Here is a 23,964-nt window from a genome sequence, read left to right as displayed (position 1 = left end):
GTGTTAGCCAGGGATTAAACGGTCATCCTATTGACTGAGGTCAAGTACCATGTCACAGGAGTTGTCAGATGACCCGGCAACAAAATACCCCCTAAAAATTCCGACACGCTGCACTTCCTGTACTAAGATGTTGGAGAATGTCACATATCATTGTGTCACTACTGAAGCTAATGGGCGTCAGGAGTTCTTCCGTTAAGACAGTCATGATTTGAGTCCGATACAAATTGATGAAGGAATCCTAATGTATTGCTAATCTTCTTGACTATTGTTGAAGTGATCTTGAGCAAAACATCACACCCATGATCAGCATGATAACCTCGTGAAAAATGAAGTCATATGAGATCAAGATGAGCTGTAGCCTTTCAGTGTGACATCTTTCTTAAAAGTGACTTCTTTTGTTCCCCTTTTTTTTTTCCGCATTTCAAATTATTTTATCAAAGCAGTCTTAAAAGAAGCATCGCATTCCCGGAAATGCTGTCATCTGACCCTTAAGGAGTCTTTTGATGTAAGAAAGGCCCCGCACAAGCTTTCTGTTGTCCACTGTTTAGCGTTAAACAGTTGTTAAGTTTATTTCCATCAACTCAGCCTGTAGTTAACACTATCCGAGTTGCCTTTTTAGCTGGTGCTCAAGAATGCTTGTATGTGATGTCGGCACAACATCGGGAGGTGTTTGATCCAGGGGTGTGGTGGCAATTGTGAGCATTGATCAAGGGATAAGTGAAATTCAGAAGACTTGTTGTTAGTAGACAGATTCCAGCTTGTAAGCCTGCTCAGTTAACAGTCGGCCGTCTTGTCAAGATGTCTGTATCTAATGAATGTTCTGTTCAAAAGAAATGTGGAAATCCCTTCACAGCATAGTCGTTTAATAGAATAATTATGCCTATTTAGTGGTCCAAAAAGTCACTCCTTCAGCCTGCAAAATTTCAAGTCATTATGCCCCATTCCTCGCTAAAGCCTTACTTCTCATGTGGCTTATGAAAACGTGAGATAAGCAGAGGGACTTTCGGGGCTCCACACCCGAGCAATGAACTCCCAGGGGGTTCAGTTCACACAGGGGCCATTAGAAGCATGCTGGTTTAATGGCTACTGAGGGTGGAGACAAGTCTGCCGCCATTTCTCATGGCTCCAACACTGGTCATGTTACCACCCTCCAATTGAACAGCAGCAAAACCCAACACAACACAATCTCTGTCCAATGCGGCATGAATCTCAGATGGCCAACTGATGGATTGAACTCTGACCTCTGTCTCTGGCCAGCTGCTTTATTAATATTGATCAGTAGAGTAAGTGACATATAATGACTTTTGGTCCTCAGGTGTCCAACTGAGTAACCGAAGGGAACCCATCCCTAATGGCTCAATCTACATGTTTCCACTTTTAAATCATAGTTTTGCTGAAAACGAGTGTTGGAAACCAAATTGAATGATGTCAGCTGTGTTTTCACTGTATGTACAGTATCATAGTAATCAAGGCTCAAATCATTCTACAAAGCCCCTTTTTTGCACTAGCAACTCACTGTTGTCGGCAACCAAATAATAAAGTGATATCATCTCAAGGCGGGCTCTTTATCTGCGTGCTACACCGCTTCCCAAAGCAGACCCAAATCTGTTTCTGTCTGTTCATGTCCTGCTCTAATGAGTGCTGTTTCCTGCTATTACTCTCTCACTGCTGATGAACTGGGTGGATTCACCACTCGTGATGCTCAGCATGTTCAAAAAGCCCAGACTGGCTGTGTGCCTGTGTGAGTAAAGAGGATGGGTGGGTGGTCAATGGAAAATCTTGTGAAAGTGGGCAAAATTGAGTGTGTGATGCCCGGAAACTGGGTGTTTTCATTGTGGATTTTGGCTCATCGTCCTTAGATTACTGATGAAGCCTCTGCGTGGTTGTACTGTTGACTTTGAGACAGTCTGACCTGACCCACTCGCTATATATAATGGACAAAGGAGATGAAAAGAGTTTTTTTCCAGATGATTCTGTCATCTAATGAAGATATGAGAGTTGATCAGATGTTGCTCTATTTTCCATGTCTCAACATGTTTCCAAAGCCGATGCCAAAACAAACTGTTCTCTCGTGGTCTCTGATTAAGGATATTTCTCATAGGCACAAGTTCAGGTTAAAAAAGTGCTGCACGTGTTCAGAATAATTACACCGAACGTCCTCATCAGCGGCTTCGCTTGCGTTACTTTCAGTAGATTGTCTTGATGAATTGAGTAAATCAGACAATAATAGCAATTGAGATGATCTTGTTTTGCAGGAATTCACTGCAGTCATTGATTGAAAACCGGATTGTATTTCATTTGTGTGTCATCAGTCTGTCCGTCTGCAAAATGTTTCATTTCATATCCGTGGATGTTGGATTACTAATGATTTGTCATTTTGTATTTCTTTTAAAATAATTATACAATTAAAATTCCAAACTGTTGTGGATCCCTTATTGTTCAATAAGAAAACAATTGTTCCTTACTTGACCATGAAGAGGCCAATTGGTTCTTTTGGTAGAGTAGAATTCACAGTAATTTCCTTTTTTTTTTTTTTTTTAAACAGAAGGATGTGAAGGACGTATTCACAGCCATCACGTTTGAGGTGGCATACAGCCTTGGGAAGCATGTACTGAGTGGACATCAGGACCGAGACTTGCCGGCTCTCACCCCTGTGCTTCGGTGGAGGAAAGGAAACAAGATCGCAGTGAGGAATGAGGTATAAGACAATAAAACATGGCCATGAGCCAAGTCTTGTTGTGGCTTCTCCAAGCTGATTTGCAATGATGCAGTGCATTTATTTTGTGGCCAAAGCCAATTATTCTGGTTTCAACCAAATTACAAACTGTTCCAACATCAAAGCTATACTATTTGAGTATGATGACGGACGTATCAGCAGGCAAATCATCAAAGTGTGGTGTAATACTTCACTGCTGCCAGCAGAGGCGCTGTTGCTTCGGCCACTAAATAAAAAATATCTCAGAATTTCAGCCGTACAAATTCAGAAATTCAGATCTACATTGGTAGTTACTAGCTTGTTATTATCTGTGTAAGATTTTCTTAATTCAAAAGACAGATTCATCTAATTTCACTTCACCAACTCTAACCTGGTCCACATGCTTCCAAGATGGGCGGCACTTCTTGAAAAGGAAGGATTTATGTCTTTCAGCACCCACAAAACCCATTTATCTATAATGAATCGATAATGTCGCATTAAAGAACATTCTGACCTGCTGCTCTTGAAGTTTCTCAGTATGAATCAACCTGATCATAGAAAGACTGATGAAAAAGTTCAATATAATAACCAAGACCTTCCCATTGCTGGCAGTCCGACATCAGTGCAACACTGCCCCCTAGATTGAGTTGAGGAAGCCTTTGTGAACTTTTGTGTTTCTTCTTCAGACTTGGTTTGAGAAGAACTGCCTCTCCGACGACTGTGCTGCGGACCTGCGTCTCCATGGGAAGCTGTTGCTCTCTGGGTAAAAACAAAACTACTACCTCATTGTTCTGATTAAGTCGGTTTTGGACCTTTTTGCAAAGAGGAGACATCAGCCTTGTGGGTGTGGGTCCATGACGCATGCTTGGAGGATATCCATATGTTTTTCCATGCACAGGGTGTTCCCTCTCTTTTTATGGCGTATTACTCTATGAATACTCACTGACAGTCTTGCTGGTTTCTTTTTTAACATTTTTATTATAAAGTACAGTTCAATGAAGCAACCCTGCCTCAATAGCATACGCTTGTAGAAAGACAGAGAAATTCTGCTACCTTCTCTTCAGATGTTCTCTTTTTGTCATTTATATTATTTATGGAGCTGTGGAAATTTTATTTGAATGCTCAGACAGATGTTTTCTTACTTTCATCCTCCCTCTTTTACATTAGTGAAAACCACCTGTTGGCATGCAAGAAGATTAGACACCTCCATAAAATGTTGGATTCATTTTACTATTGTATGACTTGTTTGACATCAAACAATGTGTGCATTATATTTTGTGGTCCAAAAATTGGCATTAAATCAACTATATTAAGTTAGGACATTAGGTGCAGTCTAATAATATCCAATACAACAGATGAATAAAAAGAAAATCCTAATTATTTCCTAAAACTGCCTCTCTGGCAAGAGCTTGATTATTGTTGAGGTTGTTTTTGTTTTGTTTAGTTTTTTTAGGAACAGCATCAAAACCGATCAAATACATAATAATCTTCATAAAAGCCAAAATTCTATAACTTGTATTAGCTGTCATTAGTCTTTAAGATCATCGAACGTTGTGGCTTTTGAGGAGTGAATGACCTTTCAGAAATTCTCTGTGACATTGCTCAGAGTTGTTTAGAAAATAGTTTATTGGCTGATATATTGTTTATTTTATGTTTCAATCAGAGCACACAGCAGGCCACATTTGGCTCTGGGAGGAGTAAGGAACGTGTCGTTGAACTTGACCATCTCAAATGCTGGTGACGACGCCTACGACACCAACGTCTATCTCAACTTCTCCCGGGAGGTTTTCTATATCAACTTCTGGCAGAAGGTCAGTTCCTCGCCTGGCTGGCTGTTTCTCTTTCTTCCATTTTACCCTTAAAGTTTGATTTAATACAATGATGGTAGGCTAAGCAATAGGAGATAAAAAAAACTGATATCCAATATCCGATTAGAGCTTCACTTTACTCATCATGGAAATCCATCATGATGTCACCTTTACAATAAAATTCAACCCACTACCATCTCCTGCCATACCTGGAGGAGAGATTTTCTTAATAGCAAATGGATTTCACAGTGGCAACCTCTGCCTTCGCTTACGTCAGTCGGAAGAGGAAGCGCTCAAATCTATATGAGCGCAGAGACACCCCATCAGTTTGCTCTTGGATGCTACACAGGGACCACATCCTATCTGCAGACTGTCATCAGACCCAAGTGATGGATGAAGGCTCACATCCAATGATGTAAAATAACAATAAAGATCAAATTTTATTTCAGTAGAACCGGAGGTATGGGCAAGTTTTATTAGAAAAGCAGATTTATAGTGCCCTAGTTAATTTAATGTCCCCTTATGACGTCATTTATCAGACTGCCAAGATTCACAGAGCCTCATGTGCAGCGGGAACCTGATAGTTTGGGTAACCTGCTGTACTGAGGAGATAGGGAGCCAATTTTATGAAGAGGTGACAAACTGGCCAGATTTAAAGCTCTTAGAGATACTTCTAATTACTACAGGAGAAGACCAAAGTAATGATATGTGCTGTATTTATGCAAAGCTGAGGCTAACTCTCAGTCCTCCCCAGAGGTAATTTCCTACGATAAACCCAGCGTGAACCTGTCTGTCCCTCAGATTTAAGAAGGAGGGGTTAGCTCACTGTTGTTCTTGCAATGTAATCTGTCAGAAAGCTGTGGAAGCCAATTGCTTGGACAACGCTGCTGGGACTACTGTGGTGCCGCAGTAGCTTCCTTTTTTAGTAATTCTTGGAAATATTTGCATTCGTCTGCTGTATGTGTGTTTGTTTTTTTCCCCCAAGAATATCATTAGGTCTCATATACCAGAAACTCAATCCATTTTTCAATTCCTCATGGCATTTATTATTATTACAGGCTCCCATCGCCCACTATTTAGGGTAGATAGGTACATGACATTGAATGGAAGAAATGCATTTTATCTTTAGAACTAGCAGGGGTACTATATCTTACATAATCCATATTGTGATTGTCTTGGGGGAGGTTGTTACAGAGGTGAGGGGAGGCAGAGTTGTGAAAGGATTGAAACCACATGAGGGTCATGGAGGACATGAGCGAGCGGGCTGATGTGATGTGTAGGAGTGCAGAGAGTGAGGTTATGGATGTCCTTTAATAGTGAGGAGCAGAATCTTGTAATCAATGTGGCATCTGACATGGATCTAGTGAAGATATAGATTGTATATGTAGAAAACTGATGTTATATTTACAGAAAATATTGCTAAGTGGAGAAAGACATATGATAAACACAAGGAGACCAAGAACAGAACCCTGTGGAACGCCAGATGTGATTGGAGAGCCAACTGTATAAACATACAGATGCTGAAGCGATGCAAAAAAACAGCACCGCCTGTGAATTGTCATCCTGATGAGTTTCCTCCATGAGAGGTTTGGGATGACGCTAAACAACACTAACCAGTCCAAATAACACTTTGGGGCCCGACATTTGTGAGAATCCCAATGTTTGTGCGTGCATGTGTTTTCATGTGAGACTTAACAAAGTAAGCAAGCGACAGAAAGTGAAGAAGCGCTGAATAAACAATCTTGTCATTTTCCCCATGGAGGAACTTTAGGACATTTCTGTGCTCTGTTCTTGCTCAAGGACTGCCAGGTGGGTGATGAGTAAACAGCCCGTCTTCCCTCGTGCACTGCATGCACAGCCCCACGGGATGGGTGCTGTTTGCACAGAGGAATACAGGAAATTCCATCATTGCCACTTGTGCTTGCCCCCCACCCCCAAAAGAGAGAAGCTTGTTTAAATTGAGTTAATGATGATGAGGTACCCTGCCCCACCCTGCTGAATCAGCAGAACCCAAGTAAGGATCATACAAATGTGTCACCATTGCAGCTCACTGGAAGTGTTTTCAACAGGCTTCTTAAAACTTGGCAGCAATGTGTGCATTCAGACCTCATCCTCCAAGGCCGACCCCCTGCAGAATGATCCGGGAGGGTCTTTTTCAGTTGTGTCTCTCCACCCTCGTCCATGCTCCCACAACACAGGCTCGGCCAAAAGCCTCCCAGTGAACCTCTGGCTAAAAGATTCCGTACTACTCACGGGGTCGGGGCCTGAATGTTTACACAGTGCAGCCGGTGGAGCTCCATATTGTTTAGACAAGCTTCCAAACAGACAACCTGGAGCACGGCCAACTTACCCACTCGTCAAGATTAGTATACGAGTGTGTGTGTGTCATCTCTGCTTTGTACAATGTAACACTCGTTTAAAATGAAGCAATCCTTAACAATAGCTACTAATGACGTTATGATCTCTCCATTATGCTGTGCAGAAGGTCATTCTGTTACGACATGATGCCCTAGCGGTTATTAAGTTTATCACACAGTTGTGAGGTGGAGTTTGAATCTCAGCTCAGGTTTTCTTGTGGAGTTTGCATGATTTCACCTTTCTTGTTTGGTTTTTCAAGAGATAAATTGTTGATAACTGCTTTTCTACCTTTATGGGAATGGAAAGCTATTTAGTGTCCTTCAGTGCACAAAGGAAGGTCCATAAAGGCATGCTAGGATGAGTATGGTGTTACGTAACTTGACCTCATGCTGATTAAACACCCTTGAGATGAATTTAAAAAAAAAGAGAGATTTTGAGCAGGCCAACTTTCAAGTTTAATCTTCACAAATGTTCCAAGTGAATGGACAAAAAAAAAAAAAAAACATTGGCGAAAGTCTTACCAGTTTTTTTTCTCATTTTCACTATCTGGAAGTGCAATGAGCAGTTGTCCCAACATTATTTTCTTTAGTGTACACACGCTGCCACTGACAACCTTCACTTTTTAACTTTTTATCAGACACGATTGCTCTGTCATTAGATTAGAGTCTCGTCTTTGAAATGGCTTCCTCTTTACAATCCCCATGTTACCTACTCCGTCTCCAGTCCGTCTGGCTCCCCGATTATTCCGTCTATCTTTCTCTTTGCAGGAAGAGAAGGGCATTTCCTGTGAACTTGTCGACTTGGACTTCCTCCGGTGCAGCGTGGGATTTCCTTTCATGAGAGCACAGACAAAGGTAAGAAAGATGGGATGGAGTTGTCAGAGTTAGTAAAGAAGTTTACGGTATAAGTAAAAACAGTTCAATAAGGTTTATTCTGTTTTTCTTTGCTTGCCTTTAGTATCATTTTGCAATCCTTTTTGACACCAGTCGAATTTCTGGCGAAAATGACACTTTGCAGTTCTTGGTGCAAGCAAAGAGGTACGTTTTTACCAGACATTTTATTTGGAGCGTCTATAGACAATTTTCCTAATATAATAGCTGTATATAAAATAAACCAACATAATGATCAATGTGTTTCATATTATTTAACCAGTTTGCTTCTTTGTTTGTTTTAGTGCCAATCCGGAGCACAACCTCTCAGACAATATTCTGGATATATCCATCCCGCTGATTCATGAGACTGATACAACAATTACAGGGTAAGAACCAATTAAAAAAAAAAAAAAAATGCTAATGCCTTAAATGTGCACAAAATGGCCATATGGCTTGAGTGCCAGCGTGCTCAGGAAATAAGGGAGTACTGTTGTCACACTGGAGGAGCACATCAACATGAAAGTCCTTATCACAAAATGTTTTATCACCGGGCGAAAGGGAGAGAGATGTAAAACAGGCTAAATCCACCAGAACTTTGACATCTGATAAGGCTGCTATGTCTGCTGTCTGTAACGCAAAGGGAGGCGTCAAAGCACATCTGGCTCTTATCTCAACTACTACAGTATACAGGGATGCTCATAGAGACTTATAAATCCCATACACCAAAAATGTAAACATTTTTCTCCTGTTTTCTGCAGCGTGGTGGCGCCGAGCTCCTTTGTGTACGGAAACTCCATCGACGCCTCACGCTTCGTCCAGCTTGAAGACATGGAGTGCAGCTTCCAGCCTCTCAATGTCACTTTCCAGGTAACACCAACACGCTGCACACGCTGTATTTATTTAGATTTACGTGTGTGTTGATGTTTTCTCTTTCCAATGTGTTCCAGGTGATAAATAACGGGCCCAGTCGGCTGCCGGGCTCCACTGTGGACATTAGGATACCCAACCGGTTGGCTGGCAATGGAGCTGATATGTTCCACATTGTTGAGACACAGGTGGATGATTGAATTTCCAGACTGAAACATTGATTGTTTGTTTATTCACCTGCAGGCAGTCACATCTTGCCCTCATTTATCCAGCTTATTGTCTAACTGACCTCTTGTGGCGTCGCAGCAGGGTGTGAGGCGAAAAGTAGAACTGTTGACGTTGCTACTGAACCTAGCCAATCATTTGGTTTCACAACATTTTGCATTAAGACGAAGGAACACAATATTCCCAGTTGGTTTGGATATTTTCCTAACCTTTCCATTGGCCTTTTCATTGAGGTAGATCATGGGGGTTGGGGCTCAAGCTGTTAATTGTATTTACTATGAATGGACGGACGGGGTTGACTATATCCCACCCGACTTAAACCATCTGGAATCACTTTGAAGGGATCAGACAGCTTGCACGAAATGGGAATGGGACACCTGTGGAGCAGGCTACTGCAATATACCTTACTAGCCGAGGACCACATTACAAAAAGGCCTTGAAATAATCACCTAAAGAACACCAGATAGTTGCACACTCGTATTTTAGTTCTATATATTCTTACTTTTAACACAATTGTTTTGAGTATGACATCCACTTTCTTGGCTCTTGCCCCATATGTTCCTACTTTTCCACGCAAATCCCTCAATCTCGCTTATTTGACGTGTAAATACGCTTTTCCCAGGGAAGAATCCAGCAGGTTTAGGGCCGATGAATCATCGCAGCAGCGATGGCAGGATGAAGGCAGAAAGTAATGTAGTAAAGTGTGCGGTCTGGCGTGTTGGGTGGCAGCAGAGCACACAGGAAGTTTGAAAGAAATTGCTCATTCGTTTAAGCTTATTTTCCTATATCAGCGTCTTACATTGATTGTGGCCGGGATTTTGAGAGTCGGCTATATTTTATTATGAAGTCACCTTGCACTTTCTTGATCAGTAGTCGGATTTCAGATGTATGACCCCTGGCGATGGGAGAGGTTCACCTAGAGATTTTCGGGTCAGAGTGAAGAGAGGGGAAAAAGGGAAGTGTTCCCTTGAGGGAGCGCTGAGCTGTAAAGCAGCTACCTTTAAATCACTCCATATGAGAAACCTGAGGAAGGGTGCAACTACTTGTTTGGAAAGACCTCCTACTTTCCCCGGTTGGGCAATTTTTGCATTTACATCATTATCATTCTGACTTGTTTCCTTCTCAAAACTTAATGTTGTGATGCTCAGTAAAGAAACATTTTCCCCGTTATTGTCTTTTTTTTTCAGGTTGCCGACGGCCGAGGAAACTGCACCCCACATAGGAACCCAACACCTTGCACGATTCCCCAGGATCGAGAAAGCATCTTCCACACTATATTTGCTTTTTTCACCAAATCAGGTCGCAAAGTCTTGGTAAGTATGCGCCATGCTCATGTTTGCCCGACAGCCATCTTGTTTTTTGTTCAACATGTTTCCTCTACCATCTGTATCAGGACTGTGACCGACCAGGAAGAGCGTGTATGACCATCTCCTGCCATCTGGGGCCGCAGCTGAAAGAAGAAGCGTTGAATATAGATATCAAGCTATTACTCAATACTGAAATTCTAAAGACGGTAAGAGATGTTTGACCAATAGTAGTCAATCGCTTGTAAGTTGTTGTGACCTTGGCCAAAGGCTAAATGCAATGCTATATATTCTGCAGGATACATCCTCTGTAATTCAGTTTGTAACACGTGGCCATGTGCAAGTAAATGAGAGGACAGTGGAGATGCCCAAAGGCCTGCCAGAGGACATCGCTGTGAGTACAAAATATTGTTCTAGATATTTGTTCTGCAAAGCCTGCAAAAAAGGCTGCTGTGAAAATGTGTTTGTTCAAATTCCAATAAGAAACGTTCACGTTGAGGTTTGTGGCCGCGGAACTCTCAGGAGATGCATACCTTAAAACCTCACCAAAAAATTAGAAAAACATCAGTTCATGTTATGGGAAATGTTTGGAACGAATTGTCCTTTCAAGTAGTGACCGGTCCAGTATGTACCTAAATGGGACTTTAATGAGTATGAACGCTAACGAAAATGTGATAACCCTATTTTTTTTTTGGTATTTATTTGACTTTATTATTTTTTTATGCTAACAAAAAATATATAAATCCACGTGAAAATGTGTTACATTACCATCTGCTCTCAGATAGTAATGTGTTGATCCCTCTGTGGAACAGCTGGAGCCTTTTGGTATGTGGTGGCACTTCTGCTGGGAGCAAGGACAAGCGCTGCTCCCCGCTGATTGAATGGCTCAGAAGATCATGATGATTAAATTGAGCACCCGCGATGCTTTAGGTAGCATCTCTCAAATAATTACGTTAGTGACCAAACCGCAGGCTTCCTGACCCTGAGCTCCAGGCATGCTCACCCCCCACCCCACCCACCACCATTAAGTAGTAAACACACACACTTCAAAGTCTGATTTGTAGTCCCAGGTTGCATCACTTGCGGCCTGCCAGCAAGCTGGGTTTCTCATCACTTATTTTATGTCAACACACCAACATAAATCCATGATGTATGAACTTTACATTGAAGTTCGAGTTCAACAATGAACAGATTGTACAATGACCAGAGGGGGATATTCATCTGTCCATGCAGTTGTTGAATTCCAACACGACAACTCGGGCGAAGGTGTTAATGCGAGAAACGATTCAGCAGAGATTATCTTCATTTGTGTTCTCTCGTCATCTCGTGCGACATTTGCCACATTTCAAAGGCCAGATGGCACTTCAGAGCCAGGCAGCTGCATTTACGATGACGTCCTGCCTTTTGTGGAGCGTTCTTGTGGACCTGAACAAATGGACAAAATTTGCATTTGTCCGAGATCATTTTTGTACAAGTAACTAAATAAATGCATCTCACGGCCGTTCATTAGATTCCTGCACGCCAGCATTAACACAGGCGAGTTTGAGTTGTTTCAGAGGAATGCTAGTTTTCACTCAAGTTAATGCAGTGGGAATACATGAAAGCAGTCAAAGTAATGATGTTGGAAATGAATATTAAATTAAATTACTCCCGAAACAAAGATTATCATGTAACTGTGATGGAAACAGAAAGAAATCGTGAGAAAATTAAGCAAAAAAAAAAAAAGCACTCATGGTAATAATAAGTACATGCTAATACAAGATTTTGCGGTGAACTGCTACATTTTGCATTCATTTAAAAAAAACTGGACTTGCTGACAATGATGGATGAGCCAAGAGGTCGATGTACTGGGAAGCAGGCTAAACTTATGAGCTGTGAAGGAAAAAATACTTCTGATATATGGAGACTCTAAATTTTAAAAAGGGAGTGGATGATTTAAAGATCCTCCAACCTAATAGGATGAATGCATGCAATGCATTGCCCTCCACCTGTGTGATCATTTTTATAGAATATTAATAATATTAAGTTATATTTTAGGGAAACGGTCACTAAAAAAAACACCATTTATCAGAAAACATATTAAATAATGCAGCATTTCTAAAAAAAAAAAAAACATGACATGGATTAGAAATATTGTCCCTTCCAAAGTAATGAAAATACACCATGTATTTTTATTCTGCACAAATATGTACAAAGTGCAGTATAAACTCTTTGAATGCTCATGCATCAATTGCAATTAAATACTTTTTTTTTTTTATGAGAGTGGGCAGAGCAAAGTTTCTGTGGATACTGGTTCATGCAAGTGAAGATTTAATCATTCATTTGGTCGTTTGTGTTTACCTCGACATAAAAACAATATTCTGTGACTGTTGAAGACACTAAATTGTCTGGCACTCAATAGGTTCTCTTTTTCATGGCTGGCATTGGAAGAGTTAACACACCTGACAAAAAGTGTATACACGTGTGTTACAGCTGATCTTCGAGGCACTGCACAGTCAGGAGCCCAGAGGCTATGTAGTGGGCTGGATCATCGCTATCAGTCTGCTGGTGGGGATCCTCATCTTTCTGCTCCTAGCTGTGCTGCTATGGAAGGTAAAACTACTCAAGATTGTATGTTTTCACATTTTTTTACAAACCCAAAATATTCTTCAAAAAAGGCCCCCGCAGCCCCTCGTCCAGCTCTGCCAGTGTTACAAACCAACAAAAGTTCTTTTCTATGTACTACAATGTATTGCACTTGCAAAGTCCGTTAAAGTGTATTTGTCAAATAAATTTGGTAAGCACTGTAAATGTAATAACAGAGGAGCAGTCCAAGCTAAACATTTGTTGTCTTTGACAGATGGGCTTCTTCCGTCGGCGGTATCGCGAGATCATTGAGGCCGAGCGGAACAGGAAGGACAGCGATGATAGCTGGGACTGGATGGAAAAGAACCATTGATACTCGTGCTGGCGATGGTGGTGGAGGTCCCGTTGGCGCCAAAGACATTTCCGAATTGTGTCAGGATGAAGCCAGCGGCACGGGGCTCCTTTCCAGCCCTGCCGCCGCAATGGCACCGGGCCCATCAAGCCTTCCATATGTGGAAGAAGAATATTCTCCATATTTTCTGGAGACTTGATATGTTTTCGAGGGTGGGAGTCCAGGAACTTGTGAGGTGACAGCGTGGCCTGCCAGAGGATGAAGAATTACGATAACTTACAGTTGGCGGCGTGGCGCTGCCAGTTGAAAGTCCTAATGTGGATACTGGTGGACAACAAAAACCTCAGGGCTGTGTTACATAGCAACTTTATTTTTGTACACTTTAAGCCATATTGTGCAAAAGGTGGTCTTGGAGAAGAGGTGGGGCCATTGTGTCTGTAGTATGTTTTCCTAAAAGCACTGATACGTCTGGATGCCTCAGCTACGGAGTATATCCTGCCCAGAACAAATTGGACATGTTCCTTATTGAAAGTGGAAGATTGTGTTCTCTCTTTGATTATCATTTCAAGTTTTTGGTGTCTTTTGAGACACAAACACACGCGCGCGCACACCGTTTCAAACACTGTAGCCTCTGTGGCTTTCGGCGGAATTGGCCCTCGAGTGACTGAGGTCATTAGAAATATGAACACTTTAAGGGTCGGGCTTTTCCATCTTTTACACCAGCAGTCGCCAACATTTATTGAGCCAAGGCACACATTTTACATTCATCTCGGATGCCACTAACAATGATAACCAAGTACGCCGCCTTTATTTTTTGTATTAAGGATTTGTTTTGAATGTGTAATGTGTTAATTAGTCCCAAAATAATTATTTGGTATGAAGATGACTGACCGCAAAATTAGTAGATAAATTTGCTGCAAATAAAAATTCCTATTTTGAATAACCCACTTTTGATTCACAGTGTTATACTGACAGGTTTTATCTAATGTTATGATTGGATTATTTTGATTGGACATGAGAATGAAAACCTACGAACAGCTGTCAGTGTGATATTGTGCAAACTTAAACCACAATAACAAACAGTTCATTTTTCAAAGACAGCATTTTTTAGATCGATGAGATTGCGCCGATGTGCCTAACGTTGTATCCAGCCCATCTTAACGGATCATGTTCGAAATTCTCAAGGAAATGTTTGACTAAATGTCATGAGATAAGATGTTATGATTTATGTGCAAGCTAACGACAGCTGCAAGTATTAAGTTTGACTATGATGTAAAAGTATACTGCTATATAGTGTGGTTATAGTATCATATGGAGTCTGGAGTAAGAAACCTGAGCTACATGGCCCTCCACAGCCAGATGTATGTGTGGGATTGGACCCCCTCATGGGCCTGTAGTGTGACTCATGCCCTAAAAATAGGCAACAATATATTACACGACATAAAATAACTTTTTAGAGATCATTGTAAGATAACATGAAGAGTCAGCCTAAAAACATAATTGCCTAAATCCAATTGCCTCAATTCTTCCTTTTCAATTTCATGACCTGGATGAATGAGAATCTACGCAGATGTAAAGAAACATCTTTTTTTAGCACATACGTTGGTATTTTGACTTGGGCAAGTATTCTATTAGGGTAATAAAATGTTAGCGAACTGAAAATAGTGCTTAACTGCCCCCCAGCCACGTCATTGAGACTTATGTGAAATACAGTGAAAGGAAATGTATATAAAATGTCCCCCAAAATGTAACATTTTTAAGTATTTTCAAGTTCTCCATTGCAAATCTAAAAGTTTGAATGCGATTTTTTCACGTGTTTTTAGCTCACTTTTAAATAGACACTCATATCCAGTGTGTTTGGATGAAATGAAATGTGCAATGACAAAGATCGATGTATATATTGAGGTGTACTTCAGACTTTGTCCAAGGTTGCAATGTTGAGAGGCTCACTATGTTTTTTTTTTCTACTTCCTGTTGTGTTCTGTTGATTGACTTTTAATGTTACCAATGAATTTCACTGGCATGATAGCATTTATCATCTTCAGTCAGCTTCATTGATCATTCAAAATTTAATGCAGATACAAGAAACACTCGACGTTTCATTGGGGGTCAATTTGAACTGTGATGGAAATAGTTTTGATGGTTTTGCTTGTTCCCAATATACTACTGTCACACATTATCATTTCCATTATAGTGTTGGATGTTGTATTGAGGTTGTATATTTATCGAATGATAAATAATTTTTGAGTGGAAAAAATAAATGCTGTTTTTTTATTATTTTTTTAATATTAATTTGATTGATAGTGTCTGGCGCCTTCTACTGGTTGTTGTGCCCCAAACGAACAGGCAACTCAACCTCATTGCGTTCATCATTGATAAAAAAAATATATATATATATATATATATATATATATATATATATATATATATATATATATATATATATATATATGCAATATACATATATCTTCAAGTCCAAGAAGCATATAGAATAACATTTTTACATTTCAGGTAAGAATGTAAGTCACGGCCATGCCAGCGCACGCTCGTCCGTCAACTTCCCTCAGCCGCACCCCTTCGTTATCGTCACCTCTGTCACCTGCACCCTCTTGTTACCATCCATCCATCCATTTTCTGTACCGCTTAGTCCCCACGGGGGTCGCGGGCGTGCTGTAGTCTATCCCAGCCGTCATCGGGCAGTAGGCGGGGGACACCCTGAACCGGTTGCCAGCCGATCGCAGGGCACACAGAGACAAACAACCATTCGCACTCGCACTCACACTTAGGGACAATTTGGAGTGCTCAATCGGCCTACCAAGCATGTTTTTGGGATGTGGGAGGAAACCGGAGTGCCTGGAGAAAACCCACGCGGGCCCGGGGAGAACATGCAAACTCCACACAGGGACGGCCGGAGGTGGAATCGAACCCGCACCCTCCTAACTGTGAGGCGGACGTGCTACCCAGATGTATTTAAACCCTGCCTGTGTGTTCCTCCTTTTTGGTGTCTACGGTTGTGTTCCGTCCATGTCCGTGCCCAATGTTCCTGTTCCTGTCGTCTGTTTTTTCCCTAGGTCTGTCTGGAGGCTCACGGTCAGAATTCTATCCTTGTCCAAGTGGACTTATGTCGGTCGGTCTGTCAGTTTGCTGGCCGTGAGTCTCTATCCTGTCTGTGTCTTCGGTTCCCCACCTACCTCTTTTCCAACTCCCTTTCCCTTCACTAAATCGTGGTTCAAGCTGCATTTGGTCGCCCTGGCTCAACTCATTCCTGACAAAAAGTAAAACCACGATTGAGCAAATGTTAGGCAAACAATTTTATTTTTTTACAGTTTGCACAAAAGGTTTTTCAAATTAAAAAGCAAAAAATAAAATCTGAAGCATAACCTTTCCAGCTTGGAAATAAACTTAAAATTCTGTATTAGTCACTCAATTTTGGGTACATCTGCTCTGAAAAATCAAAAGTTCTTCCTTTTTGCTCAAACTTTTTATATTGTAAGTCAAAAATAATGTAGCATGACTTTTTGGTCACGTGACACCCGTTGCTGGGGAGACAATGTTATCAAGCACTTGTTGCGGAGTGCACTGAATTATTAACAAACTGCTTAGAACATCTTTGTTTAGACCTGCAAGAAGCTCTCTGTAAACTAAGCTACAAATATGTCTTCATTACTGGACCACGGCCTGATAAGAACAACAGCGGCAGACCAGGTGGTTGCTCCGTTTGCATGTCACCTGTGTCACCTTGTGCTGCTATGTGACAGCCTAGAGGAGCCCGAACACTTCAGCCAGTTGGAAGAAGCAGCTCGGACTGTAGCTAAAGCTACTAGCAACATGGCTGCAGTGGCTTCCAGGTGTGTGTTAATCATTGATGGGCCGATAATACACTTTTATGTCCAAATTAACATCATTTCTCCATTTCCAGACATGGCACTGACACGGACGATGATGTGCTGCGTAAAGAGATGGTCTCCCTACTGGAGCCCATCACTCTGTCAGGGCAACATGTGCTGCTGGCGGCCCAGAAGCTCAGCATCCAGCCCAATTTGACTGCGCACAAAGAGGAACTCATCACTGCTGCACAAGCCGTTTTCCTAGGAATAGTCAAAGTAAGGATGAAATCTTTGGACAAAAGTGGATGGTATACTCATCATCTGAAGATCTTTAATTTTGTTATACGGTAAACTCCAACATAGTTGCGCAAGACCAGATGTTTTGGTGCAGATGTTGTATCTCATAAATTTCTGCAGCTATACTCAAGTATAGCAAAAATAGATTATAGGAGAGGTTGGAATTTTAATATGCACAGTCTCCATAAATGTTAATATTCCCTAAACAAAGTGATGAATTATCGCAATCGTGGCCCTAGAAAGTAGCTGCTCGTACTAACTTTTTCTTTTTCTTCCCTCAGGTTCTCTTAGTGCATGATGACTCTGTGGTGAGAGAAATCCTTGCAGCTGCCGCTCAAGTGTCTGAGCATCTCTCTGAGCTCTCCTCCTGTTCAGACCTCCAGTCCCTGGTCCAAGTCTTTCAGGCGTTCTCTGATGCCTTGCTCCTCCTCAGCCGCCTGACCACGGAGAGAGCAGATTCCTTAAAGGACCCCTGGCAGGCCCAAAAACTTGGATACTCCTTGGAGACCCTAAGGAGGTGCATCCCTATGATGCATACTGCTACCTGCACCACTATCAAGCACCCACTGAGCAAGGAAGCCCAAGCTGCAAAGCGCTACATACTTGACACGGTGAGGAGCACAGTGGACGACATCGTGAGCACCCTAAAAAGCCAATGTCAAAGAGGACTTTTTGGAGATTGTGGTTTTTATACCGAGAAGAGGAAATGTTTGTCACAGCTGCTGGAAGGTTGGTCTAACTCATTGTTGTTACCAGGTCGTGACTTGGACATTCTGGTTCGAGATCTTGTCTTTCACTACATGACTGTGGCCAACTGTTCTCAAACAGAATTCCAGCAACAAGTAGTGCTCCACACTCGACATGTTCTCCACTTGTGGTCTGACATAAAACTGATCTTAAAGTCCCCGGAGAATCACGAGGGGCATTTTCAAAACATCTGCGCTTCATTAGAGGAGCTCCTAGAAGATCTCGATAGAGCAATGATGGCAGCCATTCTTCATCGATTGTTAGACACATTTTTGTGTGCAGCATCTGCATTCGAAGAACTTTCACGGTTGGTGAGTCAAACTCTGATTGCAGATTCCTCCATAGAAACCGACGTGAGCTTTCTTCAGTCACCAGTGGAAGAGTTCATCTCCTCCTTGGATAGACTCATCCAAGTTGCCAGCTTTTTTTCTGCCGCAGCCAAAGATCCAAAGAGCTTAGAGAATGTGGAGAACTCCCGAATGTGTCTTACCAGACTCCAAGCTCAGATTGCTCCTCTGTCTCTGGAACTGGTTGACAACTCTATGCAGACGCTTCGAAAGCTTCAAGAAATGTTTCCCATATGGGAAGAAGTGATGAAAGATCTCCAGGATGCTCTCAGTGGCGTGATGGATGTCAAGGAGTTTACGAGTCTCGCCATTAACGAGATAACAAATGACCGTGGCGGTTGTGACGCCGCGTACAGACAGCAAAGCTACGAACTCTTTAGTCAACATGCGGTCGACCTAAGACGTCACATGCAGCTGGTTATGTACTCAGTCAGGACGTACTTGGACCACAGCGAGGACCCCATCTACAGAAACGGTCTCCTGGTACTGCTGAAACAAGCTCAGCTTTGTCAAAGCAAAATGAACCAATCGGTCACCGACATGCTTTTAGGTCACAGTTTGAATGTGGAGCACTATTCGACCTTTTCTGACAATGCGTCTGCTGTTATTCATCACTTTAAAGTCCTCAGAGAGGGTCTGGATGGCCACCAGCATCCACATCTACTCAGTCCTCTGCGGGAGGGCGCCCGTCAGTCAGATTTTTCCGAAGACGAGTCTTGTGATCTGAATGAGGATCGTGGGCTGAGAAGTTTGGATTCCTCCATCCTGGATGTGATTGAAACAGAAACAGAAAATGAGGAGGAGTCCAATGGAGAATGCGTGGAATTGGAGCTTTCTGCTAAATATGATTATGAGTTAGACATAGATGATTGCTTAGAGGAACCCAAAATGATCCAGATGACTTTCGACTTTGAACTCATACCCCTCTTACAAGAACTCATGATTGTGACCAAAGAAAAAGATGTTGCAGTCCTCAGCCGAGTGTGCACTGGTGTTCTTGAGCTCTCAAACTGCTATTCCCAAGCAACGAGAGAAGCTTTAGCCATCGTAGATGACTCCAGCTGTAAGAATTCGGAACGCTTTCGAGCTGAACTAGTGTCACTGACACCTCTGCTGGTCCAGACGGCTCAAGAGACGGCAATGAGCTCGTCGCTAGGCACAGAAAACATCTGCAGACTCTGTACGCGGTTTTCTGACCTCATTGCAAACATTCGAAAAGTTCTGCTGCCAGGAAGCCAACCTTGGTATCACGTCATTTACACCGAGCTAAGGCGAGCTCAAGTAACTAAGACAACGGATGTGAAACAGCAGCTCAGTGAAGTGATGAACTGGTGCGCTGACACCGTGCAGGTGCTCAAGTCATCACATGTGACCCTTCAAAGCGAAAACCAGGAGACCATGACTCTTTTGCACAACAAACTGCACAAAGCCCAAAACAACACAAGACATCTGATGGAGTTTACAACCTCATCTGATGGTCAGCTGGATCAGCTCGAGGGTCTGTGCATCCACTGGGGTCTCTCCATTTGCATTTTGTTTAATTCTCTGGATAGGATTTTGGGAACGTCTGGCGCTATGACCCAACACTCTCCTCAAAAGCAACTTTTCATCTTATCGGAAGGCTCACTGAGAATCCAGGAAGCTGCAAGGCTCACCAGCCTAACTTGTAGAAGTGATTTTAAATCAAAAGAGCTGACGGCTTACCGGAGTGAGTTGAAGACACTGACTGAGCGCTACCTTCAAGCAGCGGAGGACCTCGCTGTACCACCAAGTATCATGCAGCTTGCAAAGCCAGAGCTTCTTCGGAGGAACCTCATTATTAAGATAAAAGAGCTCGCCGGGCTTTTGAGTAAAACAAATACATATTATGACACTCCACTCCACAATGTTGTCAGCATTGCTCATTTGGCAGCAAAGCAAACAGAGAAGAACAAATCAGATGACGTACAGCAAAGACTTGAACATTCCGTTAGTTTACTCCTTGAGAATGTAACAGATGCCACCAAAAAAGTAGAAGAGAGCTTCGTCTACATGCGGGATACACGTGAACGTGCCGACCTGCGCTCCATTAACACACATTTGTCATTTGTGATGTCTGACATCATCGGCATGGTGCGTCTCATGGCGCAAACAAGCTCAATCCATGACATCTTCAACCTGGAGGTGAAGATTCAGTGCTGGTCAGCTGAAGCTCACTATCTGGTAGAGGAGATCAGTAAGCAAGATAGAATCAACCAAGAAGTAAAGGACAATATCAGAGCAGGCCTTCAGGGCATGACATCAGATGGATGCATCCAGAATGTCACTATGACATGTGATGGAAAGAGATATAAAGAAGCTTCTTGGCATATATGTGAAGATGCTGTAAAATCAGAAGTGTCAGCTTGGAAGAAAGATGGAGCCACAAATATAGTAAAGGATGTAAGTATTTAAATAATTTGTGGCCACGGAATAGCTCCATATTGGTCTGTTGGGTAAGCAAATAGAGTGCATGTTCCATAGATATTTATATGTATTTGTATATTGATCTATGCAATTTTCCACCCCATGTCTGGCATTTTGTTCAAGATTCATGCCCTCATATTTCTCTGCAGGTTGCGTCTGGCTTTAAAGATGCGTCTTCTCTGACCTCCACCTCCTTTTTGCTGAAGCAAGAAAGCGCCAGTTGGGACCCAAAAGACAACAAGATAGTCCAGGAGACCAGGAAAATGGCGAACACACTGTACCATATGACCCAATACCTGAGGAATAGAGGCCCAATACTGGTAAGCCCCACTAGAGGGCACCCTTATGCATTTTGTTTTTAACTATCATGTAACAGCTTTGGGCTTTGTTTTAATCTTAGAACAAAGAAGCGTTTGTGTGTGCAGCCAAAGATGTGATGACAAGCGGCCAATCGGTGACCAAGTTTATTCAAGTCATAGCTAACCACTGCCTGGATGCACAGTGTGCGCTGGACCTTTCCCTTATAGTGGAGCAGATTCTCACCATCACCAACCAGCTTAGCATCCTTTCCAGGTATGATTAATCAAACAGAAAAAAGTGAATGCAATGAGATCTTCTTATGTACTGCAGTGTCAATTCTGTAACACCCGGCTGTAAATCATCTGATGAGATCCTGGTGAAGAACACACAGAACCTCCTCCATACAGTCCTTAAAGGGGTTCATGCAGCAGAGACCTCCTGCATCACAGTAAACAGAACAGACCGGCATTTACATATTATAAAACAACATTAAAGATCCTTTAAAGTTGCATCTCTTCTTTTGTCTGAGGGTTTAAAGCAGCCGGAGCCCAACTCAGATGGAGCCGAAGCGACTGCCTTGTGTTTCCAATGGAAGAAGAACCTGCAGATCCACCGAGCCCAGCAGACCTCCAACCTCAAAACGGATGAGCTGGGTTTGAGGAGGATTTCATCACAATCAGTCGTACCAAGTCTGGCGTCTCCAGTACAAGACGGCTCCAACTTGACACTTCAATTAAGAGGTTACAATAATAGATCACAATATTTGCTGTAAGGAGATCACCCTTAGCTTTGACAATGTCCGAGAGGTATTTAATATTGCTGTGTAGTGTCTTGCATAACTTGTGTAGCTGCAGTAAAAACGATTCATTCAATGCAATTTTAGGTCAGGTTGTAAACATTTAATTCACATCAAGATATGTACAGTGGACTGTATTTAAAAGGTGATTAAATGTACACAGAAAACAAAGCTCACCACAAATAGACATACAATAAACATGTATTTAAAAGGCTGCAAAAACAATACAAATAAAAGCTCCAAAATGGCTTAAAATACTCATACAAGCTCATTTTAAGGCAGTGCTTCTCAATTATTTTCTGTTACGCCCCCCCCTAGCAAGAAGAAAACTATTCGCGCCCCCCCTCCCCACCGTGACTATCCTAACTTGTCTTGTAAGTCGTAAAATGTTGCACTGTCGCAAACGTGACAGAAGTAACAATGAGAGCGCCACTGCCCCCTGCTGTAGTAAACGCGCAATTACACTTTATTCTAGTACTGCCAAAAAAAAAGCCTGTTCCCCAGGGTCACACGCGCCCCCCCAGGAATAGCACCGCGCCCCCCTTGAGAAGCACTGGCCTAGGTGACTGATTCACAATTTGGTTTTGTCTGATATCAGAGATTAAATAAAGAAAACCAACTGGCTGATTGATTTGTTTTAATTGAGAGGGAAAAAAAAACAGCAAAAGCATTTCACTAGCTGACCAGGAGATGGCGACAGCGTGGCATCTGAAGACCATGGATTGTTTGTTCTGCTATAGCCTAGGTGACTGATTCACAATTTGGTTTTGTCTGATAATAGATATTAAATAAAGAAAACCAACTGGCTAATTGATTTGTTTTAATTGAGAGAAAAAAAAACATCAGCAAAAGCATTTCACTAACTGACCAGGAGATGGCGACAGCGCGGCATCTGAAGACCATGGATCGTTCTGCTATGCCGGTTTAAAAAAAAAAAAAAAACGTAATTAGCTAGGGGTCAAAGGTCAAAGTTTACGGTTCAAAGTTCACCCAGGGGTCAAAGGTCGGTTCAAAGTTCACGGGGTCATGTGCACATTTTCGATTTTTAACTAGAGTTGAAAGTTCAGGGTTCAAAGGTCACCCAGGGGTCACCACGGGGTCACCACGGGGTCACCGCGGGGTCACCGCGGGTTCAAAGTTCAGGGTTCACTTTTTTTTTTTTTTTTTTTTTAAAAAACAGCAAAAGCATTTCACTAGCTGACCAGGAGATGGCGACAGCGTGGCATCTGAAGACCATGGATTGTTTGTTCTGCTATAGCCTAGGTGACTGATTCACAATTTGGTTTTGTCTGATATCAGATATTAAATAAAGAAAGCCAACTGGCTGATTGATTTGTTTTAATTGAGAGGGAAAAAAAACAGCAAAAGCATTTCACTAGCTGACCAGGAGATGGCGACAGCGTGGCATCTGAAGACCATGGATTGTTTGTTCTGCTATAGCCTAGGTGACTGATTCACAATTTGGTTTTGTCTGATAATAGATATTAAATAAAGAAAACCAACTGGCTAATTGATTTGTTTTAATTGAGAGAAAAAAAAACATCAGCAAAAGCATTTCACTAACTGACCAGGAGATGGCGACAGCGCGGCATCTGAAGACCATGTATCGTTCTTCTATGCCGGTTTAAAAAAAAAAAAAAACGTAATTAGCTAGGGGTCAAAGGTCAAAGTTTACGGTTCAAAGTTCACCCAGGGGTCAAAGGTCGGTTCACTTTTTTTTTTTTTTTTTTTTTTTTTTTAGGTTAACCTTTATTTAACCCAGTGCTTCTCAATTATTTTCTGTTACGCCCCCCCCTAGCAAGAAGAAAACTATTCGCGCCCCCCCTCCCCACCGTGACTATCCTAACTTGTCTTGTAAGTCGTAAAATGTTGCACTGTCGCAAACGTGACAGAAGTAACAATGAGAGCGCCACTGCCCCCTGCTGTAGTAAACGCGCATTTACACTTTATTCTAGTACTGCCAAAAAAAAAGCCTGTTCCCCAGGGTCACACGCGCCCCCCCAGGAATAGCACCGCGCCCCACTATTTGAGAAGCACTGTTTTAAGGTAACACGTTTGATATAAAAACAGCTACAATAAGTGTTAAACTGTTATTTACAAGTGCATCTCAATGAATGTATTACTTCAGCACAATAAAGAAAACGTTAATTAAATACAGG

At 42.1% G+C, this 23,964-nt stretch overlaps 1 protein-coding gene and 1 long non-coding RNA gene across 2 annotated transcripts in view; both read left to right on the top strand.

The window, feature by feature from the left end:
- The window catches only part of itga9 (integrin, alpha 9), a 36,659-nt gene extending 21,336 nt beyond the window's left edge, over nt 1-15,323 (top strand). Inside the window, exons 16-28 of the mRNA XM_061285338.1 lie at nt 2,546-2,698; nt 3,382-3,458; nt 4,359-4,506; nt 7,629-7,715; nt 7,819-7,898; nt 8,036-8,119; nt 8,492-8,600; nt 8,681-8,788; nt 10,013-10,138; nt 10,219-10,338; nt 10,428-10,523; nt 12,602-12,721; nt 12,969-15,323. Of these exons, the coding sequence (XP_061141322.1) occupies nt 2,546-2,698; nt 3,382-3,458; nt 4,359-4,506; nt 7,629-7,715; nt 7,819-7,898; nt 8,036-8,119; nt 8,492-8,600; nt 8,681-8,788; nt 10,013-10,138; nt 10,219-10,338; nt 10,428-10,523; nt 12,602-12,721; nt 12,969-13,067 (1,407 nt within the window). The 3' untranslated portion in view covers nt 13,068-15,323. The remainder of the gene's footprint in view (nt 1-2,545; nt 2,699-3,381; nt 3,459-4,358; nt 4,507-7,628; nt 7,716-7,818; nt 7,899-8,035; nt 8,120-8,491; nt 8,601-8,680; nt 8,789-10,012; nt 10,139-10,218; nt 10,339-10,427; nt 10,524-12,601; nt 12,722-12,968) is intronic.
- Nucleotides 15,324-20,873: 5,550 nt separating this feature from the next.
- LOC133158246 (uncharacterized) lies at nt 20,874-22,327 on the top strand. The gene is made up of 3 exons (XR_009715173.1): nt 20,874-21,029; nt 21,110-21,457; nt 21,539-22,327. It is a non-coding gene; the product is annotated as an uncharacterized LOC133158246 (long non-coding RNA).
- Nucleotides 22,328-23,964: the final 1,637 nt, after the last annotated feature.

This window comes from Syngnathus typhle, linkage group LG8 (assembly GCF_033458585.1).
Source record: "Syngnathus typhle isolate RoL2023-S1 ecotype Sweden linkage group LG8, RoL_Styp_1.0, whole genome shotgun sequence".
Classification (NCBI taxonomy): Eukaryota; Metazoa; Chordata; class Actinopteri; order Syngnathiformes; family Syngnathidae; genus Syngnathus; species Syngnathus typhle.
The sequence above is the reverse complement of the archived record's forward strand: the minus strand, read 5'-3'. Positions and strand labels throughout refer to the sequence as shown.